This window comes from Gorilla gorilla, chromosome 21 (genome assembly GCF_029281585.2).
Source record: "Gorilla gorilla gorilla isolate KB3781 chromosome 21, NHGRI_mGorGor1-v2.1_pri, whole genome shotgun sequence".
Classification (NCBI taxonomy): Eukaryota; Metazoa; Chordata; class Mammalia; order Primates; family Hominidae; genus Gorilla; species Gorilla gorilla.
In genome coordinates this window covers 50457036-50481473 of record NC_073245.2, presented here as the reverse complement: position 1 = coordinate 50481473, position 24438 = coordinate 50457036, and the positions used below count along the sequence as shown (strand labels likewise).

Sequence of the window (24438 nt, the reverse complement as noted above, 5' to 3'; positions counted from 1 at the left end):
TGCACTTTTGAAGGATGTTTGTTGTATACATGCTTGCTTATTGTGCGCATCTTGTGAGCCAACTCCCACCCTGCTAAACCCTTGGCAAAGGGCCGGAAGTAGTCAATGCTGAGTGAATGTTTTTATGAATGAATGAATGAATGAATGAATGGAGTTAGCTTAGGTTTAGCCATAGGTCTTATTTAGTGACGCTGAGCAATCTCTGTCCCTCTCTGGGCCCCAGTTTTTCTCAATCTGTATAGTCAAGCTGGGTCTAACTAACCATCTGTGTTTATTAACACTGCAATTCTGGTCCTAGCCCCTGGGGTTCTAATCCTATTGGGGGAGGCAGATGACTGCCTGGATTGCACCCCCATGGATCATTCTGATGTTTCAACAGCTGGATCCATGAAGACCCATTCCCACTCCGCAGACCTGAGACTCTGCTTTATAAGAAACCAGGTGAAAGCAGCACGTGTAGGCTCCTGGAGGACAGTCTTGGAGGACTCCCTGGGATGGGGGAACACAGGCAGGAAAAAAAGTGACCGCCTCCAGCTTACCCCCTCCCCTATCAGGGCTGCGGACTGAAACGGGGAAGAAAAACAAGCACAGCTGCACAGGACAATTTAGCCCTTTCACCATGAGTTAAGTTCCCAGCCGCCTGTTGGGTGAGGCCGCAACATGACCCCGGCCCCCTCCATGGCGCCACCGCCATAGCATCTGCCCAGTTTTTTTCATACTGTAAGGAAGAGGCCTGGGGTGTCCTTGGGTAGCCTCAGAGCTCTGAAGTGGGGCCATAGAGGGAAAGGGGCCGTCCCTGTGGGAAAAGAGGGAGAGGAAGCTAGAATGTCAGGGAGGGAGACATCTCAGTGCTGAGAATCCAGGGATGGGAGGAAGCTGAGCTAAGCTGTGGCTATTTGGGGTGTGTGTGGTTTGGGGAGCCCCTCTACTATTTTTTTTTTTTGCAACTGGACCACTGTAAGGGAATGTGGGCAAATTGTACAAGCCCTCAGGGTCCCCCTTACCTTCTCTGTGAAATAGGTGTGGTAACTCTGTTGATGCTGTGAAGAGGCCAGTCAGGTGTTTGCCCCTCCCAGCATGCTGTGTGGCCCTGGAGAAGACAGTTACTCTCTCCCTGAGGACATCTTTGCAAGGCAGGTGGGGGCAGAATAGAGATGTCTAAGGCAGCCTGTATCTGAAGCGCCCCATCCTTACACAGCATATCAAGAGTATGTAGCATTAACACAATTTATTACTGTTGATATTGGCCTTGATCACCTGGCCGAGGTCATATTTGTCAGATATCTCCACGGTAAAGTTACTCTTTCTCCTCTTTCCCATACTGTAACTTTTGGAAGGAAGTCACTATGTGCAGTCCACACTTTAGGAGTGGAAGTTATTTATTTATGCTGTATCTTCTTGGGGGTGAAGTATCTACATAAACTATTTGGAATTCTTCTGCACAGGAAATTTGCCTAATCTCTCACACTTACAGCCATGTGCCGCATGATAACACTTCGGTCAACAATGATGGTGGTCCCGTAAGATTATAATGGAGCTGAGAAATTCCCATTGCCTAGACCTTCCGGTAGGACAAGATGTGGAGGTGATAGGCAGTGATATTGATGATCATGATCCAGTGTAGGCCTAGGCTAATATGTGTGTTTGCATTTTTTTTTTTTTTTTTTTTTGAGATAGAGTTTTGCTCTTGTCGCCCAGGCTGGAGTGCAGTGGTACAATCTCGGCTCACTGCAACCTTCGCCTCCTGGGTTCAAGTGACTCTCCTGCCTCAGCCTCCCAAGCAGCTGGGATTACAGGCCTGTGCCACCACACTTGGCTAATTTTTGTATTTTTAGTAGAGATGGAGTTTCCCCATGTTGGCCAGGCTGGTCTTGAACTCCTGACCTCAGGTAATCCACCAGCCTTGGCCTCCCAAAGTGCTGGGATTACAGGTGTGAGCCACCGCACCCGGCCTATGTTTGCAGTTTAGTTATTTTTATTTTTTGTTTTAATTTTTAGCAACAAGGTCTCACTCTGTGGCCCAGGCTGGAAGGCAGTGGAGGGATCCTAGCTCACTGCAGTCTTGACTTCCTGGGTTGAAGCCATCCTCCTATATCAGCCTCCAGATTAGCTGAGACTACAGGCATGCATCACCATGCCCAGCTAATTTTTCTTTTAATAGATAGTCTTGCTATGTTACCCAGGCTGGTCTTGAACTCCTGGCCTCAAACTATCCTCCTGCCTCTGCCTCCCAAAGTGCTGGGATTATAGGCACGAGCCACTGCATCTGGCCTTCCATTTTAGTTTTTAACAAAAATGTTTAAAAATTAAAACAAATTTAAAAATAGAAAAAAGCTTATGGAATAAAGATATAAAGAAAGAAAATATTTTTGTACACTGGTTTAATGTGTTGGTGTTTTAAGTTGCTATTACAAAAGAGTTAAAAGTTTTAAAAATTAAAAAGTTTAGAAAGTAAAAAAATTTATGGCTAAGTTTAATTTATTATTAAAGAAAGAAAAATATTTTTAGGGCCTGGCACGGTGGCTCACGCCTGTAATCCCAACACTCTGGGAGGCCCAGGCGAGTGGATCATCTGAGGTCATGAGTTCAAGACAAGCCTGGCCAACATGGTGACACCTCGCTCTACTAAAAATACAAAAATTAGCCAGGCATGGTGGCGGGCATTTGTAATTCCAGCTACTCGGGAGGCTGAGGCAGGAGAATCTCTTGAACCCAGGAGACGGAGGTTGCAGTGAGCCGAGGTTGTGCCACTGCACTCCAACCTGGGTGACAAGAGTGAAACTCTGTCTCAAAAAAAAAAAAAGAAAGAAAAAGAAAAATATTTGTATAAATTCCATGTAGTCTAAGTGTACAATGTTTATAAAGCCTACAGTAGGGTACAGTAATGTCCTAGGCCTTCACATTCACTCACGACTCACTCACTGACTCACCCAGAGCAACTTCCTGTTTTGCAAGCTTCATTCATGGTAAGTGTATGTTTATGGTTCCTTTTGTATATTTAGATACACAAATACTTACCATTATGTTACAATTGCCTACAGTATTCAGTACAATAACACAGTGTACAGGTTTGTAGCCTAGGAGCAGTAGGCTATACCATATAGCCTAGATGTGTAGCTGGCTACACCACCTAGGTTTGTGTAAGTACACTGACGTTCACACAATGATGAAACTGCCTAACAGAGCATTTATCAGAACATATCCCTGTAAAAATGCATTTATCAGAAAGCATCCCTGTCAATAAGGGACAAGTGACTGTTTGTTTATGCACTCATTTATTTATATCAGTGTATGCTTTATTTTCTTGTTCAAGTTGTTCCATCCAGCTTTGGTCATTAGAAGCTCTTTCAGTTGTTTTCTGTGTCCCTTTCACATCCTTCCATCATTGTGGATTTCTTTGTTTTTTTAAGGCATTTTCTTACGATGCTCCAGGCTCATCTTGTACATTGTACATTTTCTACCCCAGTCCTTGCTTGAATCACCCATTTCTCTCTCTCTCTCTCTCTCTCTCTCTCTCTCTCTCTTTCTCTCTCTAAGACAGAACCTTGCTCTGTTGCCCAGGCTGGAGTGCAGTGGTGTGATCTCAGCTCACTGCAACCTCTGCCTCCCAGACTCAAGCCATCCTCCCACGTCATCTTCCTGAGTAGCTGGGACTACAGGCACATGCCACCACACCCAACTGATTTTTGTATTTTTTGTAGAGACAGGGTTTCGCCATGTTGATCAGGCTGGCCTGAACTCCTGGGCTCAAGCAATCCACCTGCCTCAGACTCCTGATGTGTTGGGATTACAGGCATAAGCCACCATGTCCAGCCTGAGTCAGCCATTTCTCCAGGGATCCCTGTTTTCTTTTACTGGAGAATGGAATTAGACACCAAAATCTGGATGTTAAGTGTGCTTGTTGCTACTGCAATGTCAGTGCTTCTAAGTGCTCTCAGCTGATAGAACAAGAAAATATATGTATATATGAACTTCTGTATATACACATACCTATAAACATTTCTGTATGCAACTATCTATCAACTTACTTATCTGCATTGGGACGCTACTGTCTCCAACTCAAATCCATTGCCACATGGATCATTCTAGTCCCTTGCTTGTTGGTAATCTCTCACTCCAACAGTGAGAAACCTCATCGTTCTTCTCTTGAGAATCAAATTGTCTGGACTTTGGCTAGTGGGAGCCCCTTTAAGTTAGCTCCTTTAGACTTGGCCTCATAATTCATTGAGTGTTTCCTTGCATTTTGACATGAGATGCTTCAGGTTCACCATTCGCTTTCCCTGCCCAATCCTGGAATCAGCCATTTTTCTAAGGACACTAGTTCTGTTTAGTAGGGAATGGCATTTAGGAGACAAGATCTGGGCCCTGGGTGTGCTAATTGCTATAGGTATGTTGCTTTTCCCTGGTCTGCTCATATCAATGTCTCCAATTAACACTCATAGCCATAGCCACAGATCCTTCCTCCACTCCATATTTTTGACTTCCTTTTCCCATAGTGAGAACGCTGAGTCCCAAAACATCAGCACATTTACTCATTTCTTCCATCATACAACACAGAGATAGTAGTTTTAGAATTACAACACTAAATACCTAGACTCCTGTGGTTACACTTACTTAAATTATTTTCTTTGTGTGGCTATATTATTATTTGACATTCAGTTAAGCTCATCTCTTTACTCTTTGTTTATAAGTTTACAGTTTACATTTTTATCTTTTTATTTAATTTTATTTTTGAGAATGTAAAATATTTGCATGGTTAAAAAGTCAAAACTCCTGTACAAATATATTCAGAGGAATCTCACTCCCATCTCTTTCTTCTCCATTGATATTCCCGCTAACTTCTTATGAGTAACCATTTGCAATAAGTTTCTGATTTATCCTTCCTGGGTTTCTTTTGCATAATTATTTAAATATGTATGTAAATAAATAAATATTTTCTTTTTTATTTTCTTAAAAGTTTGCATAGTATAGGTAGTCCTTTATTTTGCTTTTACCTTATTTTGTTGTTTAACAATATATGCTGGAAATCACTCCCTGTAGGTTTATAGAGATCTTCCTTCTTGCCTTCATGGCTGCATAACATTCTCTCATGTGGTACCATAGTTTATTCATCCAGTTTTCTACAGATGGGCATTTGTGTATTTTCAACATTTTGTATTATAAATAATTCCTCAATAAATAACCTTGCATACACATTTTTCATATTTGTGGAATTATATCTTTAGGATAAATCCTAGAAGTAAATATCCTGGATCAAAGAGTAAATGCATATGCTGTTTTGTTCTATATTACAAATTCCTTCCTAGAAGTTTTATTGCCAACAGGCATTATTGACAATTTATAAGAGTAGCTATTTGCTCAAAGCCTCACCAGCAGGTATTGTCAAGCTTTTGAAATTTTGCCAATGTGGTAGATGAAAAATGGCATTTCAGTGCAGTTTTGATTTACTTAAAAAATTCTCATATGTGCCAGGCCCATTGTACATATGTTTCCCGAGGACATGTGTTGGGTCATTTCAAACAATACCAATATACTGGATCTTAGGGCTGACCTAATCCTATGGATGTTTGGTGGCTGTGGCTCTCCACCGTGCCTTTGGGGCCAGCAGGGTCTCCACAGAGGGTCCCAGCTTCTCAATACCCTCCTCTGGTTCCTGAAGGCTACTGACCCTGCCCTGAGTCCCCCACCAGTCGAGAAACTGCTTCCTCCACACAAAGAAGACTCTGAGTGAGGAGGATGACTCGGCTTCTGAAAAATGCTGAAGTCTTGACCTCCTCCACAATTCTGAGGGCCAGCTGGGGCCGAGGAATGGTGGAGCCAGGACCTCAGGGTAGGAAGGACTAGTATGGACTGCTGCTTGAGGAAGCTGGATTTGGAGACACAGGGCAGGCTGTCTCCCCAGGATGAGTGGTCTAGCCTCTGATGACCTCTTGGCTTCAAAACTCACTAACCCTCTCCTCCTCTGGCTGCCTGAATAACCTCCCTAAAGCTTAGAGATGACCAGGGATTATAAACTTCTTCTGGTTCTCCAGGCTCTGACCCTCTTTCCCAATGGGACTTCCTCCATTACCTAATGCACTCTATATAAATCTATCCAGCCATCCAGATACCCAGCCATCCATCCATATTAGTTATCTATTGATGTGTAACGTAACAAATTATTTCACAACTCAGCATCTGAGACAACAATAAACATTTATTGTTTCACACAGTTTCTGTAGATCAGGTGTTTGGAAGCCGCCTCACTGGGTGGTTGTAACTCAGGGTCTCTCATGAGGTTGCAGCCAAGCTGTCAGCTTGGGCTGCAATCATCTAAGGCTAGACTGGGCTGGAGAAGCTGCTTCCAAGGTGGCTCACTCACATGGCTGGCAAGTTGGTGCCGGCCATTGGCAAGAAGAAGCCTCAGTTCCTCGCCACCTGGGTGTTTCCACAGGGCTGTTTGAGTATCCTAACAAAATGGCAGCTGGCTTTCCCCATAGCAAGCAATCCAAGAAATAGCCAGGCAGAAGCCACAGTGTCTTTTGTGACCTAGTTTCTGAAATCACAAGCTATTACTTCTTCTACATTTGGCTGTCTACAGGGGAGTCTCTAAGTTCAGCCCACACTGAAGGGGGCTCCAGAGTGTTAAGAAATTTGGGGACATATTTTAAAATCATCACACCATCTATCCACTTAGCCAACAAAGATGTATTGGGCACCTGCTGTGTGCCTGGCCCTGTGAGCAGCTCACAGTCCAGAACCTTGAGGAGTATAACATGTAGGTAGTGGTGCAAATTCAAATGTCCACAGGGCCCAAGAAGTAGCATGAATGAGTAAACTGAGCCAGGTGGGGACTCTGGTGAGCTGGACAGCATGCGCCTAAAGGCAGAGGATGCTGCCCAGCTCCGGAGTGTCTGTGAAGCCTCCCAGTTTTTAGATGTTGATAATTAATTCCATTTTCACTTTTATTTTTAACCTTCTCTTTGCCTGATTTGGCCTATCCACTGGCAGTTTGCAAGCTCTGATGCAGCCACACCAAATTTCTCAATGTTCCCCCAAACATTGATTCATTCAACAAATATTTACATGCACTGGGCCCCTTTCCCACATTACAGAAATAACTTGCACACACTGTTTCTTTGGCTTGGAATGCCTTCTTGTTTTTCTCCCCATGATGAACTTCTATTCCTCCTTCAAAACCCAGGTGTAAATGTCCCTTTCTCTGGGAAACCTCATCTGACCCAATCTCTAGGGGGTGTTATCGGTTCCCTCCTCTAGGTTCCTACCATATTTGTGTCCGTAGTTCCATCAATGCACCCCTGCCTCACTCACCAGAAGGTGGGCTCCTGGGGGTTGAATAAAAAGACAGGTGCCACTGAGCAGGGTGGAGAAGATTGTCTGGGGCCACCTAGCAGGGCTTCCCAGGGGAAGTGGTCGTGGAAGGAGGAACAGGACTTGCAGAACAGGGGTCCCCTGGCGGGGGAAAGAGGAGAGCAAAACCAGAGGCAGGAAAGCATGGGTGGGGCCTGAAGCTAGGAGGGTCCCGGCTCCTTCCTCCGTAGAGCTCACCCAGCCAGCAAGGTTCTTGGCTGCCTCCCCAGATGATGAGGGGCGAGGCCTGCAGGCCCAGAGGAGCCCAAAGTAATCAGGAGAAGGGAGACTGCTTGAACAAGAAACCCAAGTCCTGAATGAGTCATCGATGGAGTCTGTCCTACAATAACAAGAAAGGGCTGGACTGGAAGGGAAAGAGAAACTCCAGAGATGAAGGACTTCTCCAGAGGCTCAGGGATGTGCTGGGGGTAGCTACACAGCCCTCTATGCCCCCTGACTTGGAGTATCCAGCCCCAAGTCCCCCCAGAGCCCTGGCTTTTGGCTTCCACCGCCCTTGGAGCCCAACTCTTCTCCAGCCCCCCATGTCAGCCCCCTTGCTGGTGGGTCTCCCTACAGCCCCTGCCCCCTCCCACGGTCTCCTCCACCCAGGCACTGGAGGAACCTTTTGAAGGGAGTCGGCGGGCGGAGGGGTGGTCAAGAAAAACCTAATCTGATAATATTACTCCCTCCTGAATTCCTTCCCATGGGTTTTCATGGCTCTAAGAAGAAAATTCAAACTCTCTGGCCTATGGAGCCTTGCTCATGCCTCCCACCTCCTCTTGTGTCCCTGTCCCCATCACTCTCTGGCTTTTTTCTGCCTCCAACATGCTCTCCTGCCACAGGCCTTTTGCATGTGGTGTTCCCTCTGACTTTAATGCTTTTCTCTGACATTTTCTTCGTCTTTTTTTTTTGAGACGGAGTCTTGCTCTGTCACCAGGCTGGAGTGCAGCAGCGCAATCTCGGCTCACTGAAACCTCCGACTCCCTGGTTCAAGCGATTCTCCTGCCTCAGCTTCCCGAGTAGCCGGGATTACAGGCATGCGCCACCACACCCAGCTAATTTTTGTATTTTTAGTAGAGACGGGGTTTCATCATGTTGGCCAGGATGGTCTCGATCTCCTGACCTCGTGATTTGCCTGCCTCAGCCTCCCAAAGAGCTGGGATTACAGGTGTGACCCACCGAGCCCAGCCTTCCCTGACTTCTTATGTTTTCTCTTTGAATCCCAGCTTAAGCCCTCAGGGCCACCCTCCTGGACCTCCAGTGGGTTCCATTGATTTGTGCTCTTTTTTCCCCTTTAAGACCTTACCACCATTTGTATAAGGCACTCATTATTAAGATCTGACTCTCTTCTAGACTGTGAGCTACACGAAGGCAGGGGATGTCTGTCATGTTCACCCTGATATGGCCAGCATCCAGCATGCTGTCTCTGGCACAGAGTGGACACTCAATAAATGCATCTTATGACCTCCATCCCTAGTGAGACGTGACAAATGCGTGTGTTGTTTCCTCACAGCAGACAGGGGAAACAGGCAAAGCAGAGGTTATGGGTTCCATTTTACAGGTTAGAAAACTGAGGTTCTGAGAATTCAGGCAAACCCCCAAGATGCCTCACGGAGTTAGTGGGCAGAGAGGGACCTGAACTCAAGGTCTCCGCTTATATAGCGCAGGCTGCTCCATCAGGAGGCCGATTTAAGGACAGATGAAGTATAACAGATTGTTGTCCTGGCTGGACAGTGTGACAACGTGAGTCACTCCTCCCTGGGTGAAGCTCCCTGGCATAAATCAGGACAGTTAAACAAGGTAAGTTTTCAGTCTTTTTTAGGAGCTCTAAGAGGTTTTATTTCCATAGGTTATTTCCATCTCATCCTTCCCACCGAGATTGTGGGCATCCTAGGAAAGGGTGAGACAGTGTCTGAGGTCCCTAACCTACCCACAGGTCACTCCCCAAAGCCCATCCTAGGACCTGATCAGGAAACATTTAAACATCAGATTTTCCCCTGTGAAAAGAGGAGGTCATTGAGAGAAGAATCTGTCTTTTTTGTCTTTTTCCTTCTCCATGTTTCTGAAGTGGATAATGATCACCAAAGGTTTTGTTGTTTACCTTGTGTTCCCATCCCCCTGTTTGTTTTGGAGAGCTTCTCCTCTCTCTATGCAGCCCTGGTAGAGCCATCATCATGTGCTCCCACCCAGGGGTGGGCATAGAATCTATTCCAGCCAATCAGAATATCTTCATTACCTTGGTCACAGTGATTGGTTCAAGAATTGACATGTGACCCAAGCAAAGCCAATCAGGGTCTTCCCTGAGATTACTATTTTGATGATGTCTTTATACTATTATTGCCAGCTTGAGACCTTATAGGCCTGGAGACCAACTTCTCTAGTCATAGGGAAGAAGCTATTAGAATGATGACAGAGCTCCGGCACCGCTTCTCCATTATAAGGCGCTAAAGTCCCTTTTTACTTTGAGATTGAGTTGAGTTTCTGTCATTTGCAATCAAGAGTCCTTGGCCAGGCACGGTGGCTCATGCCTGTCATCCCAGCACTTTGAGAGACCAAGGTGAGTGGATCACCTGAGGTCAGGAGTTTGAGACCAGCCTGGTCAACATGGTGAAACCCCGTCTCTACTAAAAATACAAAAATTAGCTGGGCGTGGTGGTGGGCGCCTGTAATTACAGCTACTCAGGAAGCTGAGGCGGGAGAATCACTTGAACCTGGGAGGTGGAGGTTGCAGTGAGCCAAGACTGCACCATTGCACTCTAGCCTGGGCAACAAGAGCAAAAATTCTGTCTCAAAAATAAAAAAAGAGTCCTTGATAGGGAAGGCCAATTTCATGCTGAGGGAGGTGCCCTTCAGCCTCCCTGTCCTGGGTCACTCTTTGCTCCTAGCACTCACAATAACCTCTGTGCCACCCCTATTCTCCCCATCAGAGAAGATGAGGACCACTCCTTTCCAGCCCAGTCTTCTGCAGCTCTGTGCTGATGTCACCTGTGTCTCTGAGAAACAGAGGCCAAAGACAGAGTTAAGAATGCCAAGAGATGCATGGGGGTAATGCCTGCAAAGGATAATGGGGAGAGGGAGCAGGAGAAAAAAGGGGAGCCTTTGGATGTTGATGCAGGTCTGACTATGAAAGGAGAGGGGGAATGAAGAAGGATTGGGTAGCAAGAGCTTCAGACTGTGGCGCAGCTCTGAGAAGGTCTTGGCCAGCCCAACAGGGGACTCTGGCACAAAGATTATTCATAGAGAAATCCTATATTAGGCAGAAATAACGAAACCTCATTCACAGTGTGCTTAGCTGCAGGCTGCCCAGGAAGCAGGTGGCCTCAGCTCAAAAGCTGAAGCAGATCCTGAAGACATCTGCAGCTCACAGACTCTATCTTGAAGGGAGATCTGAGTGGTCCACTCCATGGTTGATACGCTCCTTTAGTGCCTACACATTATCATAAGGGCCTATGGCAAAATGCAAACCCAAGCCTTCTGTCTCTGGAGGCTTCTGCCTCTGGAGCCCATTTCCTTATACATTGTGAACTTCAGATGGTGAATAAGCATCGTCTTCATGTCAACATGTATTGATTGGTAGCAGCTGCCTGCACTTTCTATTGAGGAGGACTCTGGGGCAGTTTCTAGGTTCAGCAGAAAGTTCCATGATGGATTAGTGACATCTGTCACGGGTATGGGAGGGGTGAGTATATGCACGCATGCCAAGTATTTAGCGTCCTCATAGTAGGAGCAAATAAATATGTATTAAATGATTGAATGAATGCATTCTGAATCCCATGACATCCTGCTTAAATTAGGAAACTCCCTTCACCCAAGTAATCCTGTCCCCTGGTGAGGTGTCCTGGCACTTAGGCCTGGGAATCTCAAAATCACAGGCAGAGCTTCCATTTGCTGAGAACCTGTTATATGCCAAGCACTGTGTTAAACCCTTTCAATGCATTATTTCACTGGATTCTTACAAAAGCCTCATGAGGAGAGATTATATAATCACCATTTTATGCTGAGGAAACTGTGGCCCCATGCAGAGAGCTGCACAGCGAACCAGTAACAGAGCCCATTTCCACAGCCCTTCCCCATTTTCTCACGCCACCATATATGTAAGACTAGTGATGGATTTGGTTATTTCTCAAAATTTAGTGTAGCAATTGGCACATGATTCAGTTATTCATTTGCCAGAGAGAGAGAGGAAGGAAGTGAATGCTTGAGTCCTTGGAAGATCCACTGGAAAGTCCCAGAGAGATGAACCAAGTCCAGTCCAACAGTTAAGCCTGTGTATTTGGAGGGTGAATTCACAACTCCCGGCCCCTAACATAACACCATTTTATTCTATTTTTATTTTTCATTTTAATTTTTGTGGGTACATAGTAGGTGTATGTATTTATGGGGCACTTCAGATGTTTTGATACAGGCATGCAATGTATAATAATCACATAATGGAGAATGGAGTATCCATCCCCTCAAGCATTTGTCTTTTGTGTTACAAACAATCCAATTATACTGTTAGTTATTTTGAAGTGCACAGTTACATTATTATTTGCTATAGTTATCCTGTTGTGCTACCAAATACTAGGTCTTATTCATTCTTACTATGTTTTTGTACCCATTAACCAACACCCCCCCACCCCCAACCCCCACCACTACCCTTCCGAGCCTCTGATAAACATCCTTCCACTCTCTGTCTCCATTCGTTGAATTGTTTTGATTTTTAGATCTCACAAATAAGTGTAGCATGTGATGTTTGTCTTTCTGTGTCTGGCTTATTTCCCTTTGCATACTGACCTCCAGTTCCATCTATGTTGTTGCAGATAACAACATCTCATTCTTTTTTATGGCTGAGCAGTATTCCATTGTGTGTAAGTACCACATTTTCTTTATCCACTCATCTGTTGATGGACACATAGGCTGCTTCCAAACTTTGGCTATTGTGAAGAGTGTTGCAACAAACATGGGAGTGCAGATGATCTCTTCCATATACTGACTTCCTTTCTTTTGGGTATAGACCTAGTAGTGGGATTGCTGGGTCATATGGTAGATCTATATTTAGTTTTTTGAGGAACCTCCCAACTGTTCTCCATAGTGGTTGTACTAATTTACATTCCCACCAACAGCATAAGAGGGTTCCTTTTTCTCCACATCCTCGCTGGCATTTGTTATTGCCTGTCTTTTGGATAAAAGCCATGCTCACTGGGGTGGGATGATACCTCATTGTAGTTTTGATTTGCATTTCTCTGATGATCAATGATGTTGAGCAATTTTCATATACCTGTTTGCCATTTGTATGCCATCTTCTTTTGAGAAACGTCTATTCAAATCTTTTTGCATGTTTTAAAATCAAATTATTAGATTTTGTCCTATATAGTTGTCTTAGCTTCTTATATATTCTGGTTGTTAATCCCTCATCAGATGGATAGTTTGCAAATATTTTCTCCCATTCTGTGGGTTGTCTTTTCACTTTGTTGATTGTTTCCTTTGCTGTGCAAGAGCTTTTTAACTTGATGTGATCTCATTTGTCCATCTTTGCTTTGGTTGCCTGTGCTTGTTGGGTATTACTCAAGAAATTTTGCCCAGACCAAAGTCCTGGAGAGTTTCCCCAATGTTTTATTGCTGTGGTTTCATAGTTTAAAGTCTTAGATTCAAGTCTTTAATTCATTTTAATTTGATTTTTGTATATGGCAAAAGATAGGGGTCTAGTTTCATTCTTCTGCATATGGATATCCAGTTTTCCCATCACCATTTATTGGACTATCTTTTCCCCTGTGTATGTTCTTGGCACCTTTGTCAAAAATGAGTTCACTGTAGGTGTGCAGATTTGTTTTTGGGTTCTCTATTCTGTTCCATTGTTCTATGTATTTGTTTTTATGTCAGTAACATGCTGTTTTGGTTACTATAGCTCTGTAGTATCATTTGAAGTCAGGTAATGTGATTACTCCAGTTTGGTTCTTTTTGTTTAGGATAGTTTTGACTATTCCGGGTCTTTTGTGGTTCCACATAAATTTTAGGATTGTTTTTTCTATTTCCGTGAAGAATGTCAATGGTATTTTGATAGGGATTGCACTGAATCTGTATATTGCTTTGGGAGTATCTTTCCATTATTTGGTGTCCTCTTCAATTTCTTTCACTTTATATTTTATAGTTTTCATTATAGAGATCTTGTATTTCTTTGGTTAAATTAGTTCTTAGATATTTAATTTTATTTTTAGCTATTTTAAATGGGATTACTTTTTAAATTTCTTTTTCAGATTGTTCACTGTTGGCATATAGAAATGCTACCGATTTTCATATGTTGATTTTGTATCCTGCAATCTTATTGAATTTGTTTATCAGTTCTAATAGTTTTGTGGTGGAGTCTTTAGGTTTTCCCAAATATAAGATTATATCATCGACAAACAAGGATAATTTGACTTCTTCCTTTCCAATTTGGATGCCCTTTATTTCTTTCTGTTGCCTGATTGCTCTAGCTAGGACTTCCAGTACTACGTTGAATAACAGTGGCAAAAGTGGGCATCCTTGTTGTGTTCCAGATCTTAGAGGAAAGGCTTTCAGTTTTTCCCCATTCCGTATGATACTAGCTGTGGGTCTGTTATATATGGCTTTTATTATGTTGAGGTATGTTCCTTTTATACCTGGTTTTTTGAGGGTTTTTAATCGTGAGTGGAAGTTGACTTTTATCAAATGCATTTTCAATATCGATTGAAATGACCATATGGTTTTTGTCCTTCATTCTGTTGATGTGATGTATGTGATGTGATGTATCACAACAGAATGGATTGATTTGCATATGTTGAACTATCCTTGCATCCCAGAGATAAATCCCACTTAGTCATGATGAATGATCTTTTTAATGTATTGTTGAATTCAGTTTGCTAGTATTTTGTTAAGAAGTTTTGTATCCATATTCATCAGAGATATTGGCCTGTAGCTTTCTTTTTTAGATGTGTCTTTGTCTGGTTTTGGTATTGGAGTAATACTGGCCTCATAGAATGAGTTTGGAAGTATTCCCTCCTCCCTATTTTTTGGAATAACAGCACTATTTTATATGACGCATGTTAATTCTATGTACCAGACACAGTGCAAAGCACTTTACATTCATTAACTTATTTATTCTTCCCCATGACGAATCTTACCTGTCTTTTACAAAAGACGATTCTGAAGCTCAGAAAAGTGAACCTCCCTGAGGTCACACACAGTATGACTACAAACCATAGAGGTGTGTGTGTGTATGTGTGTGTGCACATTGTTGGTTGCATATGGAACTGCTATACCACATCAGTAGAGAGGAGTTTTGGAAGAACATGCCTGTGAACAAGGATATAAAGTATGTTGAGAGGCCCAATGGATAGACTGTAATTGCACCTTTTTGTTGTTGTGGTGGTGGTGGTTGTTGTTGTTTTGAGACAGAGTCTCACTCTATCACCCAGGCTGGAGTGTAGTGGTGTGATCTCTGCTCACTGCAACCTCCACCTCCCAGGTTCAAGTGATTCTCCTGCCTCAACCTCCCAGTAGCTGGGATTACAGGTGTGCGCCACCATGCCTGGTTATTTTTTTGCATTTTTAGTAGAGACAAGGTTTTGCCATGTTGCCCCGGCTGGTCTCAAACTCCTGAGCTCAGGCAATCTGCCCACCTCGGCCTCCCAAAGTGCTGGGATTACAGGCATGAGCCACTGTGCCCAGGCTGTAATTGCACTTGTTTATGGACAATTTCATATTCATTTCTTCTCCTTCTTATGCAATTTAATTTCCTTTTGGGTGACCAACTATTCCTGATATGTGTAGGTGCAGTCTTAGTGAGGCCCTGGGCATGTGATGCAATTAGAATTTCTCTATAAAGGTTTTATTTTGTTTGTTTGTATTTTAGAGATGGGGTCTCACTCTGTCTCCCAGGTTGGAGTGCAATGGTACAATCATAGCTCACTGCAGCCTTGAACTCCTGGGCTCAAGTGATCCTCCCACCTTGGCCTCCTAAGTAGCTGGGACTACAGGAGCATGCCACCATGCCTGGCTCTTTTAAGGTTCTGAGTCCATCAGTGAGGAACACAAGGGCAGAGGGAATGGTTAGGATTTATTCAGGTAGCATAGCAAAGTGGTTAATAACATAACTTACAGAATTGGATAGCTGTGTCCAATTCTGAAATCCACAGTTTACTAGCTATCTGACATTGGGCAGGCTACATACCCTCTCTGTGCCTTAGTTTTTCATTTGTAAAGTGAGGACAATAATAGAATCTACTTCATAACTCTTATATACTTAGAAAACTACCTGACACGTATAAAGTTCTACTTTGGTGTGTTTGTTTGTCTTAATGTAATTCCATGTGTTAAAACGTTTCCAACTCTTTCCTATAACGAGACCCCCAGAGCATCCTACTTACTCCAGTGCTTTCCAGAGGATAGGCCCCAGCCTTCGCATTGATTCTCTGACTGCCAATCCATTCTTTTCTGCTTAATTAACTCAGAACTCGTTTCTGTTGCCTGCAACCCCAGAATGCTGGCTGTCATGTCAATTCTGTCTCATGGCAACCTGGGACTCTAAAACCTTCAAGCTGTGACCCCACAACTCTCAGTGGAATTCTGTACTGAACATCAAGTCTGTTCTCTCCTAAATTCACATCTGGAGTCATGATACTAAAACCATCCAGACCATCTCCTGTAGAGAGAGTTTACTTGATTGCTGGGCTGTGGAACTATTGCAGGGGATTATTAGTCCCAAATTAGTGATGAGCAAGTGAAGGTTGGGGATGTGAAGGAACTTATCAAAAGTTGGGATAGGATGGCTCCTAGTTCAGGTTTTCTCTGCTAAAAGACTGATTAACCTATGTGGGGTGGGAGATGGGATGTGGATAAGGCTTGGGTCTGAACTCTAACCCTTACAACTACACTCGTCTTTTTCAGTTCTTCACTTACTCCCCAGTTCCTTTAAGCTTACTATTGCCTCAGAGCCTTTGCACATGCGGTTCTCTCTGCTTAGAACTTGGTTTCTCTGCATCTCCCCATCTCCACTCTTCTAATTCCTCCCCTTTCAGATCTAGGCTTTCAGATCTAGGCTTCCTAGACCACCAGCTATAAGTTGATCCCTCTACTGTTCCCAATGTCAACATTTGTTTGTTTCCTTCTTAGCAGTTACCACAGTTATTATTTTTTTATTTTTCCTGTTTATCTGCTCCTTGCCTGTCTCCCCCACTAGACTGTATGTTACTTGAGGGCAGGGACTCTCAAGTAATGTATAGTCTAGTGGGGGAGACAGGCTGACTCAGTGCCTAGTGTTTGATAAATAAATGGACAAAACCCCAAGCCATCTAACTAGGAATAACTTTGGTCACTGTTTTAGTCTGGGCTGCTATAACAACATACCTTAGACTGAGGGGCTTATACACAACAGAAATTCTCTTCTCACAGTTCTGGAGGCTGGGAAGCCCTAGATCAAGGCACAAGCAAGTTGGGTGTTTGGTAAGAGCCTTCTTTCTGGACCTTATGTTTCTGGGCCTTTCTGGTTCATAGACAGCCCCTTCTCGCTGTGTCCTTCCATGGTGGAAGGGGCAAGGCAGCTAGCTCTCTGGGGCCTCTTGGGCACTAGGCTGGGCATGGTGGCTCACACCTGTAATCCCAGCACTTTAGGAGGGTGAGGCGGGCAGATCACCTGAGGTCAGGAGTTCGAGACCAGCCTGGCCAACATGGCGAAACGCAGTCTCTACTAAAAGTACAAAAATTGGCCAGGTGTGGTGGCGGGTGCCTAAAATCCCAGCTGCTCAGGAGGCTGAGGCAGGAAAATTGCTTGAACCTGGGAGGTAGAGGTTGCAGTGAGCTGAGATCATGCCATTGCACTCCAGCTTGGGTGGGCAACAAAGTGAGACTCCATCTCAAATATATATGTGTGTGCGTGCGTGTGTATATATATATGTATATATGTGTGTATATATATGTGTGTGTATATATGTGTGTGTATATATGCCTATACATATTAGTGCCTATATATATATGTGTGTGTGTGTGTATATATATATGTATATATATAGAGAGAGAGGCACTAATCCCATTCGTGAGGGCTCTGTCCTCTCATGACCCAATCACTTTCCAAAGGCCCCACCTCCTAATACCATCATACTGAGGATTAGGTCTGGACATATGAATTTGGGAGGGGACACACACATATAGACCCTAGCAGTCATCTAGTTTCTTAGTCTCACTCCAAAGCTGAGGCTCAGTAGGAAATACCGACTTGGCCAAGGTCATTATCTGAGAGTCAAGAACAGAACTCGCACACAGCCAACATCACCTCAAAGCCTTGAATTAGGCCGTCATGATGGGGCATAATGTGGGAGAATTCAAGGGCGCTGGGACAGATGCTTACTCCTCATCACCAAATCTAAGCAGCAGGCACTATCATCATCATCATCATCATCATCATCATCATCCCACTCCATTTTACAGATGAAGAAATCGAAGCTTAAGAGAGTCTGTGACTCCCTGGGAAATGGAGGAGGAGGAGACTCGAACTTGGGCCTGCCAGCGAGGTCCGCGGGCGCTTAACCTGGCTGCTGCGGCTCGAGGCCTCGCTCTGCCCGTCTGTACAATGGGGCTGTCCGGGCCGGGTGCGCCGTGGGAAGAGCCAGGAGCGGGGAGGAAAACTTGGCGGGGCGGACTCGGGTTCCTCGGGTTCCAGCTGGCTGCTGAGGGGGTGGGCGGAGGGAAGGGGGGGCGGTGGGGGCGGGGCGCGCGGGCTGGGGGCGAGGGCGCAGGCACAAAGGGGCCGCTGTCCCGCCGCGCCCCGCCCCGCCCCGCCTCTGCTGCCGCCCCCCGTCTGGTGGCCCGACCCGCGCCGCCCGCGGCTCCCCTATGTCTCTCGCCGTCTCCAGCCCCAGTCCCTCTCTGTCTCTCTCTCAGTCTCTCTCCCTGTCCCCCCCCCGGCCGCTCCTCCGAGATGACGCCGGGGTCGGTGCCCCGGGCCTGCCCTCTCCCCTGGCTCCAGGGCTAGGCGGGACCGAGGGCTGCCCCAGACAGACGGACCCGCGGACCCACAGACCCCGCGCCCAGGAGAGGAGCCGCGCCGCCCGCCGCTGGCAGCCCGTCACCATGGTAACGCGCCAAGGCCTGGACCACCTCGCTCTGCCCCCTTTCAGTGGGCACAGCCTTCCCCATTCCCTGCAGAACAGCCCCGGGTGGCCCTGGCCTTTTACACTGAGACGACCCTCGGTGCCTCGGCAGGGCTGTGCTTACCTGCTTCCACCCCAGCAGGGGTTCAAGGGCAGGAGCCCATCTCTGGCCGCGTTCTCTCCCGGCTTCTCCATGTGTGTGTATGGATGGAGTAAGATTGTACTTGTAAACTTTAATATTCCCCAACCCCTAGACCTGAGCCTGAATCTCAGCCCTGAGGCTGAGGGCTGAAACGGGGTGGTTTTGCATGTTTGTTTTGGAACTGACTGTGATATGCACATTGTCCCGGCAGGGAGTTGGATGGGGAAGAGTGGTGGTGGGGGTTAAAGTCCCCTCCCAGACCAGCCAGGCAGTGCAGGGCGAGGAGGGTTAAGGGTCCAGGGTGAAAAGGAGAGAACTGCTTACCAAAACTTGGGATGCTTTTGCTGTTTTAGACTCAGCTATGGAAAGTCAGATATACACATTGAAACACAGGGTGCTTCCATGGGAATTGGCTGGGGAGAGGGAAGAGGAAGGGACTTTTGGAGCTGGAACCTTGAAAAAAGTTGAGACATTCTGGGAGAGAGAGAGAGTGTGTGTGTGTGTGTGTGTGTGTGTGGTGGTGGCAGGGATGCGTTTGTGCCAGTATCTGGCAACAGGGAATGAAAGAAAAGTCTGTTTTCAGAGGATTTCAGCCCAGCTCCAGACAGATACAAGAGACCCAGGCAGATTCACAGGGGCTGTAAAGATTTGGAAAAAAGCTGTGAAGACAGGCCAAGGCTTTACCCCCGTGACTGTGACCAACCATGTTGAATTTGTGTGGGTTTTCACTCACAGAAATGCACCTTCACAAGCAGAAGAATTCCATATAGAGGTGTTCATACTCTCTCTCTCTCTCACACACACACATATGCAGGCACTCACACATGTACACATGCACACACATGTACACATGCACGCACAGAGCACACTTGAATGCTCCCACTGACTCACACAGCTGAACACATGTTCACACCCTCTCATACACCCATGCCTTCTCCACCTGCTCCCCCATACTGCTAAACTATGGGCATACATTGGCATACACACCACAGACATATTGCAAAACCGGGCACCTACATCCATGCACTGGGGGGACAGGTGTACACACACATGGCTCTTGGAGCTGTTTGAAAATACTCTCATAAGCCAGTGGTTATTCACCTCTCCCTACAGGCAAGGCCCAGTGCTAGGTGATTTACATCCAGGAGTCGGTAACTCATACCAACTCTAAGATTAGACCTGCGGCTATCTCCAACAGATGGGGACCTCAGGCTCTGGGAACTTAAGTAGCTGCCCAAGGTCACCCCAACCAGAAAGTGCAAGTTAGGACAGTCTGAATTCTGAGCCTGCACTCGGCGGTCATGGTCACTCCAGGGCCACAGTGTGCACCTGGTGTTTGCCAAGCCTCTCCTGCTTTCACACCTAACCTAGTCATTAGAAACCCCTCACTGAACCCCAGATCCTCAGATCAAGGGTCAGGCACTGGTCTGCCCCTTGTCAAAGGGTGAGCAGCTCTTTCCAGATTGGGAACAATGTGCAGATTTCCTTCCCTTGCCTGTTTTTAAAGAATAAAGATTGTTGCCAGCCTACCTCCCTGGCCTCACTTCTGTGCTCCATCCACTCCAGCCTTGCTTGCGAGCCTCTTATGGTTCATGCTCCCTGCTGCCCCAGGGCCTTTGCACATGCTGTTCCTGCTTGGAGGAATACCTTCACCTAATGAATTCTTATTTACCCGGTAAATCTTCACCCAAATATCACCTCTTCAGGAAAGCCTTCCCTGATTTCCCTGACTCTTACTCTAGCATGTCATGTATCTTTCCTTTATGATAACCCATCATAACTGTAATTTTTGTGGGGCATTTGATTAACAGCTGTCTAGTGTTTGGGGACACCCCCATGTCAGAGAATCTTATGGCAAAGGGGCTTAGGGTTGATCCTGTCCCATGGTTCCCAAATTTTGGTATCACTGAAACAAGTTTTACACATCCACTTACTGGATAAAATATATAAGAAAATAATAAAATCTACTACTTATTATTTGCTCAATATTTTTCTTTAAATCAACTTACTTTGTACACTGAAAAATGTATTTAAATAGAAAATTTTATATCACAACCATGAAAAAATCAGTATCCATTGTCATAAATAGAAAGTAACTAAGCTGGGCGCAGTGGCTCACGCCTGTAATCTCAGCACTTTGGGAGGCCGAGGCTGGCGGATCACCAGAGGTCAGGAGTTCAAGACCTGCCTGGCCAACATGGTGAAACCCCGTCTCTACTGAAAACACAAAAAACTAGCCGGGCGTGGTGGCAGGTGCCTGTAATCCCAACTACTCAGGAGGCTGAGGCAGGAGAATCACTTGAACCCCGGAGGCGGAGGTTGCAGTGAGCCGAGATCGCACCATTGCACTCCAGCCTGGAGGACAAGAGCGAGACTTTGTCTCAAAAAAAAAAAAAAAAAAAGTAACTATAAAATATGTACTCAAGGAAGGCAAATCTGTGTTAGTAAATTCTGGCTGGATGAGGTTGGTGGTGAACAATTTCAAGCCCGAGGACTGTTTTCTTTTGTTAAACAGAGTGATGAGTAAGTGCCTGAGAGGTGTTCGAGATAGACTGGCTCCAGACTGAGGTGTTGTCCTTGGTGTCATCGGGAGGAATGGAAGAGAACTGGAGTAACTTTCTCGCTGTGATTTCACATCGATCTATGTTCTCCCAAAATTGTTTTGTGGGCCACCTGTGAGAAAAACTGGTCAAGTTCAGGTTTTTTTTTTTTTTTTTTTTTTTTTTTTTAGATGGAGTCTCGCTCTATTGCCCAGGCTGTAGTGCAGTGGGACTGTCTTGGCTCACTGCAACCTCTGCCTCCCAGGTTTAAGCAATTCTCATGCCTCAGCCTCCTGAGTAGCTGGGACTATAGGTGTGTGACACTACGCCCAGCTAATTTTTGCGTTTTTAGTAGAGATGGGGTTTTACCATGTTGGCCAGTCTGGTCTCGAACTCCTGACCTCAAGTGATCCTCCCACCTCAACCTCCCAAAGTGCTCGGATTACAGGCATGAGCCACCACGCCCAGCCAAGTTCAGTTTAATCCATTCAACATTGCCCACATACCTGCTGCATGGCAGTACCCCACCCCAGTTCCCTACTGTGTGCCAGGCCCTCTATAAGGACGTGGTTCCTGCTTTGGGGGCTGGCAGTCCATGGAGAAGGCAGGTTCATCCACAGATAATTCTAGGCTGTGTCTGATGGGTGGTGGGGGTCCATCCTTCTGCCTGGAAGCACATGTGTCCTGAAAAGCAAAGAGAAGAGAAGCAAGTCTGGAAGGGCTCTGAAGGGTGGGCAGGAGGTTGCTCAGTCCAGAGAGTGGGGCAGTGGAAGCAGAGACACAGATGTGTGTCCAGGCAGCACTTTCCAAGGTGTGGCATCCATCAAGGGTTCCAGGAGGGGAGATTTTAGATGGCACTTAGATGAACATTTTTTAGTTTACAGCTTTTCATCTTAATGAGTATTAGAAAGGAATTTAAACAGCACAAACACATAATAATAAATATAAATAATTTTTGTTTTGAGACAGGGTCTCGCTCCATCACCTGGGCTGGATGGAGTACAGTGGTATGATCATAGCTCACTGCAGCCTCTGTCTCTCCCAGGCTCAAACAATCCTCCCACCTCAGCCTCCCAAGCAGCTAGGACTACAGGTGCGTGCCACCATGCTCAGCTAACTTTTCATTTTTTGTAGAGATAGGGCCTCCCTGTGTTGCCTAGGCTGGTCTTGAACTCCTGGGCTCAAGCGATTCTCCTGCCTCGGCCTCCCAAAAGTGCTGGGATTATAGGCATGAGTCACCACACCCAGCCAAAAAATAGATTTAAGTTGAAAAAGAATTGACAAAAAGTCAAACGTTAAGTAAATAATAATTAATAAAAAAGAGTAAGCCAATAACAAATTAGAATATGTGAACATGGCAGAAAGAACCTCATGAAAGGGGCCCATGATGATTGGAAAGCCTTGGGCTACAGCATAAAGTATGTTTAGAAGAAGTAGGGAAGGTAAGCTGGGAGCTGACTGACGGGCCACAGCACCAGGCCAGTGAGTTGCTAAGGCAATAGGGAGCCACCCGAGGTTGTTGAGCAGTGGAGGGTCACAGTTGGATCTCTGTGTTAGGAAGCCCACTATGATGGCTAAGAGGAGCCTGGCGTGGTAGCAGGGAGCCCGGGGAAAGAGACAGGACAGCTGGTGGTTATGTGCCCAGGGTCATACCCCAGTGCTACCATTTAGTAGCAGTAGAGCCTTGAGCTCTGTTTCTTAACTTGTAAAATGGGAATAAAAATACCCAGCCCATAGAATTATTGAGATAAAATAGTTAATGAAAAATGCTTAGCAGGGACCTAACACACAAGACAGTAGGAAGCAGCTCTGGTTACAATTGTGATCATGATGTGGTTTAGGTGGGAGGTGGTGAGCCCAGGGCAGAGGAAAAGGGGAGAGGGAGAGAAAGGAACAAATATAAAACTAACGCTCAGTGAGGGGCAGGGGGTCGAGGTCATGCAGATGATACAGACAGAGCTGGTTTATAACGTGGGTCTTCTGACAGCCACTTGCTTCTTGGCTCACTGCATCAGGGCTGTTTTTCCAGTTTCTGAAAGTTTTTTTGTACGAGCCAATACTCACTCATACCTCCACCCACACAAAAATGAAAAGGACTTAAAGCAGAAGTTTTAGTTGGAAGTGAGCAAGAACTTCCTGGCAGCCAGAGCCACAGAATGCTGGTTCTAGAATCTCCAGCCTGGAGAAGTTCAGGACGAGTGTCCCAGGTCACTGAGACTGGAAATTACAACCTGACACCCGCTGGGCCGTATCTGGCTCACAGATGTGTTTGGCTTGGCCAACTTTTTCAAAATTGGGAGGTTTTACTGAAAGATCAGTAGATCAGGTGGTGCTGGGCCAAAGCAACACTCAGCTGATGCTGATGAGAAGGGGTGTGTGCCCCAAGCCCCTCTATTCCCCATTGCTTCCTTGGTGCTGAGGCTGACTATCTCCAAAGGGTGGAAGTGAGTGCTTTCTCACATTCAGCCAGTGTCTGTCTTCATGTTACCCTGTCAGGCCCCTGGAAGCACTTATTTATACCTGTGGCTGTTGGTTTAGACTGACTCTCCCTAGGCCTGAGGCAGGAAGATGGAAGAGACAGATTTTTTTTTTTTTTTTTTTTGAGACAGATCTCACTCTGTCACCCAGGCTGGGGTGCAGTGGCCCAATCTCTGCTCACTGCAGCTTCTGCCTCCCAGTTTCAAGCAATTCTCCTGCCTCGGCCTTCTGAGTAGCTGTGATTATCGGCACCCGCCACCACACCCGGCTAGTTTTTGTATTTTTAGTAGAGACGGGGTTGCACTATGTTGGCCAGGCTGGTCTCGAACTCCTGACATCAGATGATCTGCCTGCCTCAGCCTCCCAAAGTGCTGGGATTACAGGCATGAGCCACCGTGCCCAGCCAAGACAGATCTTTTTAAACCTTCTCACCAACTGAGGATTAACTGATCCCATTTAGAAACCACATCCCAGCTCCAAACCTTCCTGAAATAGATTATACTTTTTTTTTTTTTGGAGTTGGGGACTCGCTCTGCCCAGGCTGGAGTACAGTGGTGTGATCATAGTTTACTGCAGTCTCCACCTCCTGGGCTCAAGCGATCCTTCTGTCTCAGTGCCTAAAGTAACTGGGACTACCATGAGCTACCATGCCTGGCTAAGTTTTCCTATTTTTTATAGAGACAGGCTGTCACTATGTTGGCCAGGCTAGTCTCGAACTTCTGGCCCCAAGAGATCCTCCTGTCTCAGCCTCCCAAAGTGCTGGGATTATAGGCATGAGCCACTGCACCCGGCCCCTGATTATACTTTGAATTCTAGAATGCTCCTACTGGAAGGGCCCTTGGAG

General features: G+C 45.8%; 1 protein-coding gene and 1 long non-coding RNA gene across 2 annotated transcripts in view; one reads left to right on the top strand and one right to left on the bottom strand.

The window, feature by feature from the left end:
• Positions 1–18962, bottom strand: part of LOC109024412 (uncharacterized) — a 28916-nt gene extending 9954 nt beyond the window's left edge. Inside the window, exon 1 of the long non-coding RNA XR_002003916.3 lies at positions 18559–18962. This is a non-coding gene — a long non-coding RNA (uncharacterized lncRNA). The remainder of the gene's footprint in view (positions 1–18558) is intronic.
• Positions 18118–24438, top strand: part of KIAA1755 (KIAA1755 ortholog) — a 48054-nt gene continuing 41733 nt past the window's right edge. The window contains exon 1 of the mRNA XM_019017456.4: positions 18118–18417. Coding sequence (XP_018873001.3) covers positions 18178–18417 — 240 coding nt within the window. The 5' untranslated portion in view covers positions 18118–18177. The remainder of the gene's footprint in view (positions 18418–24438) is intronic.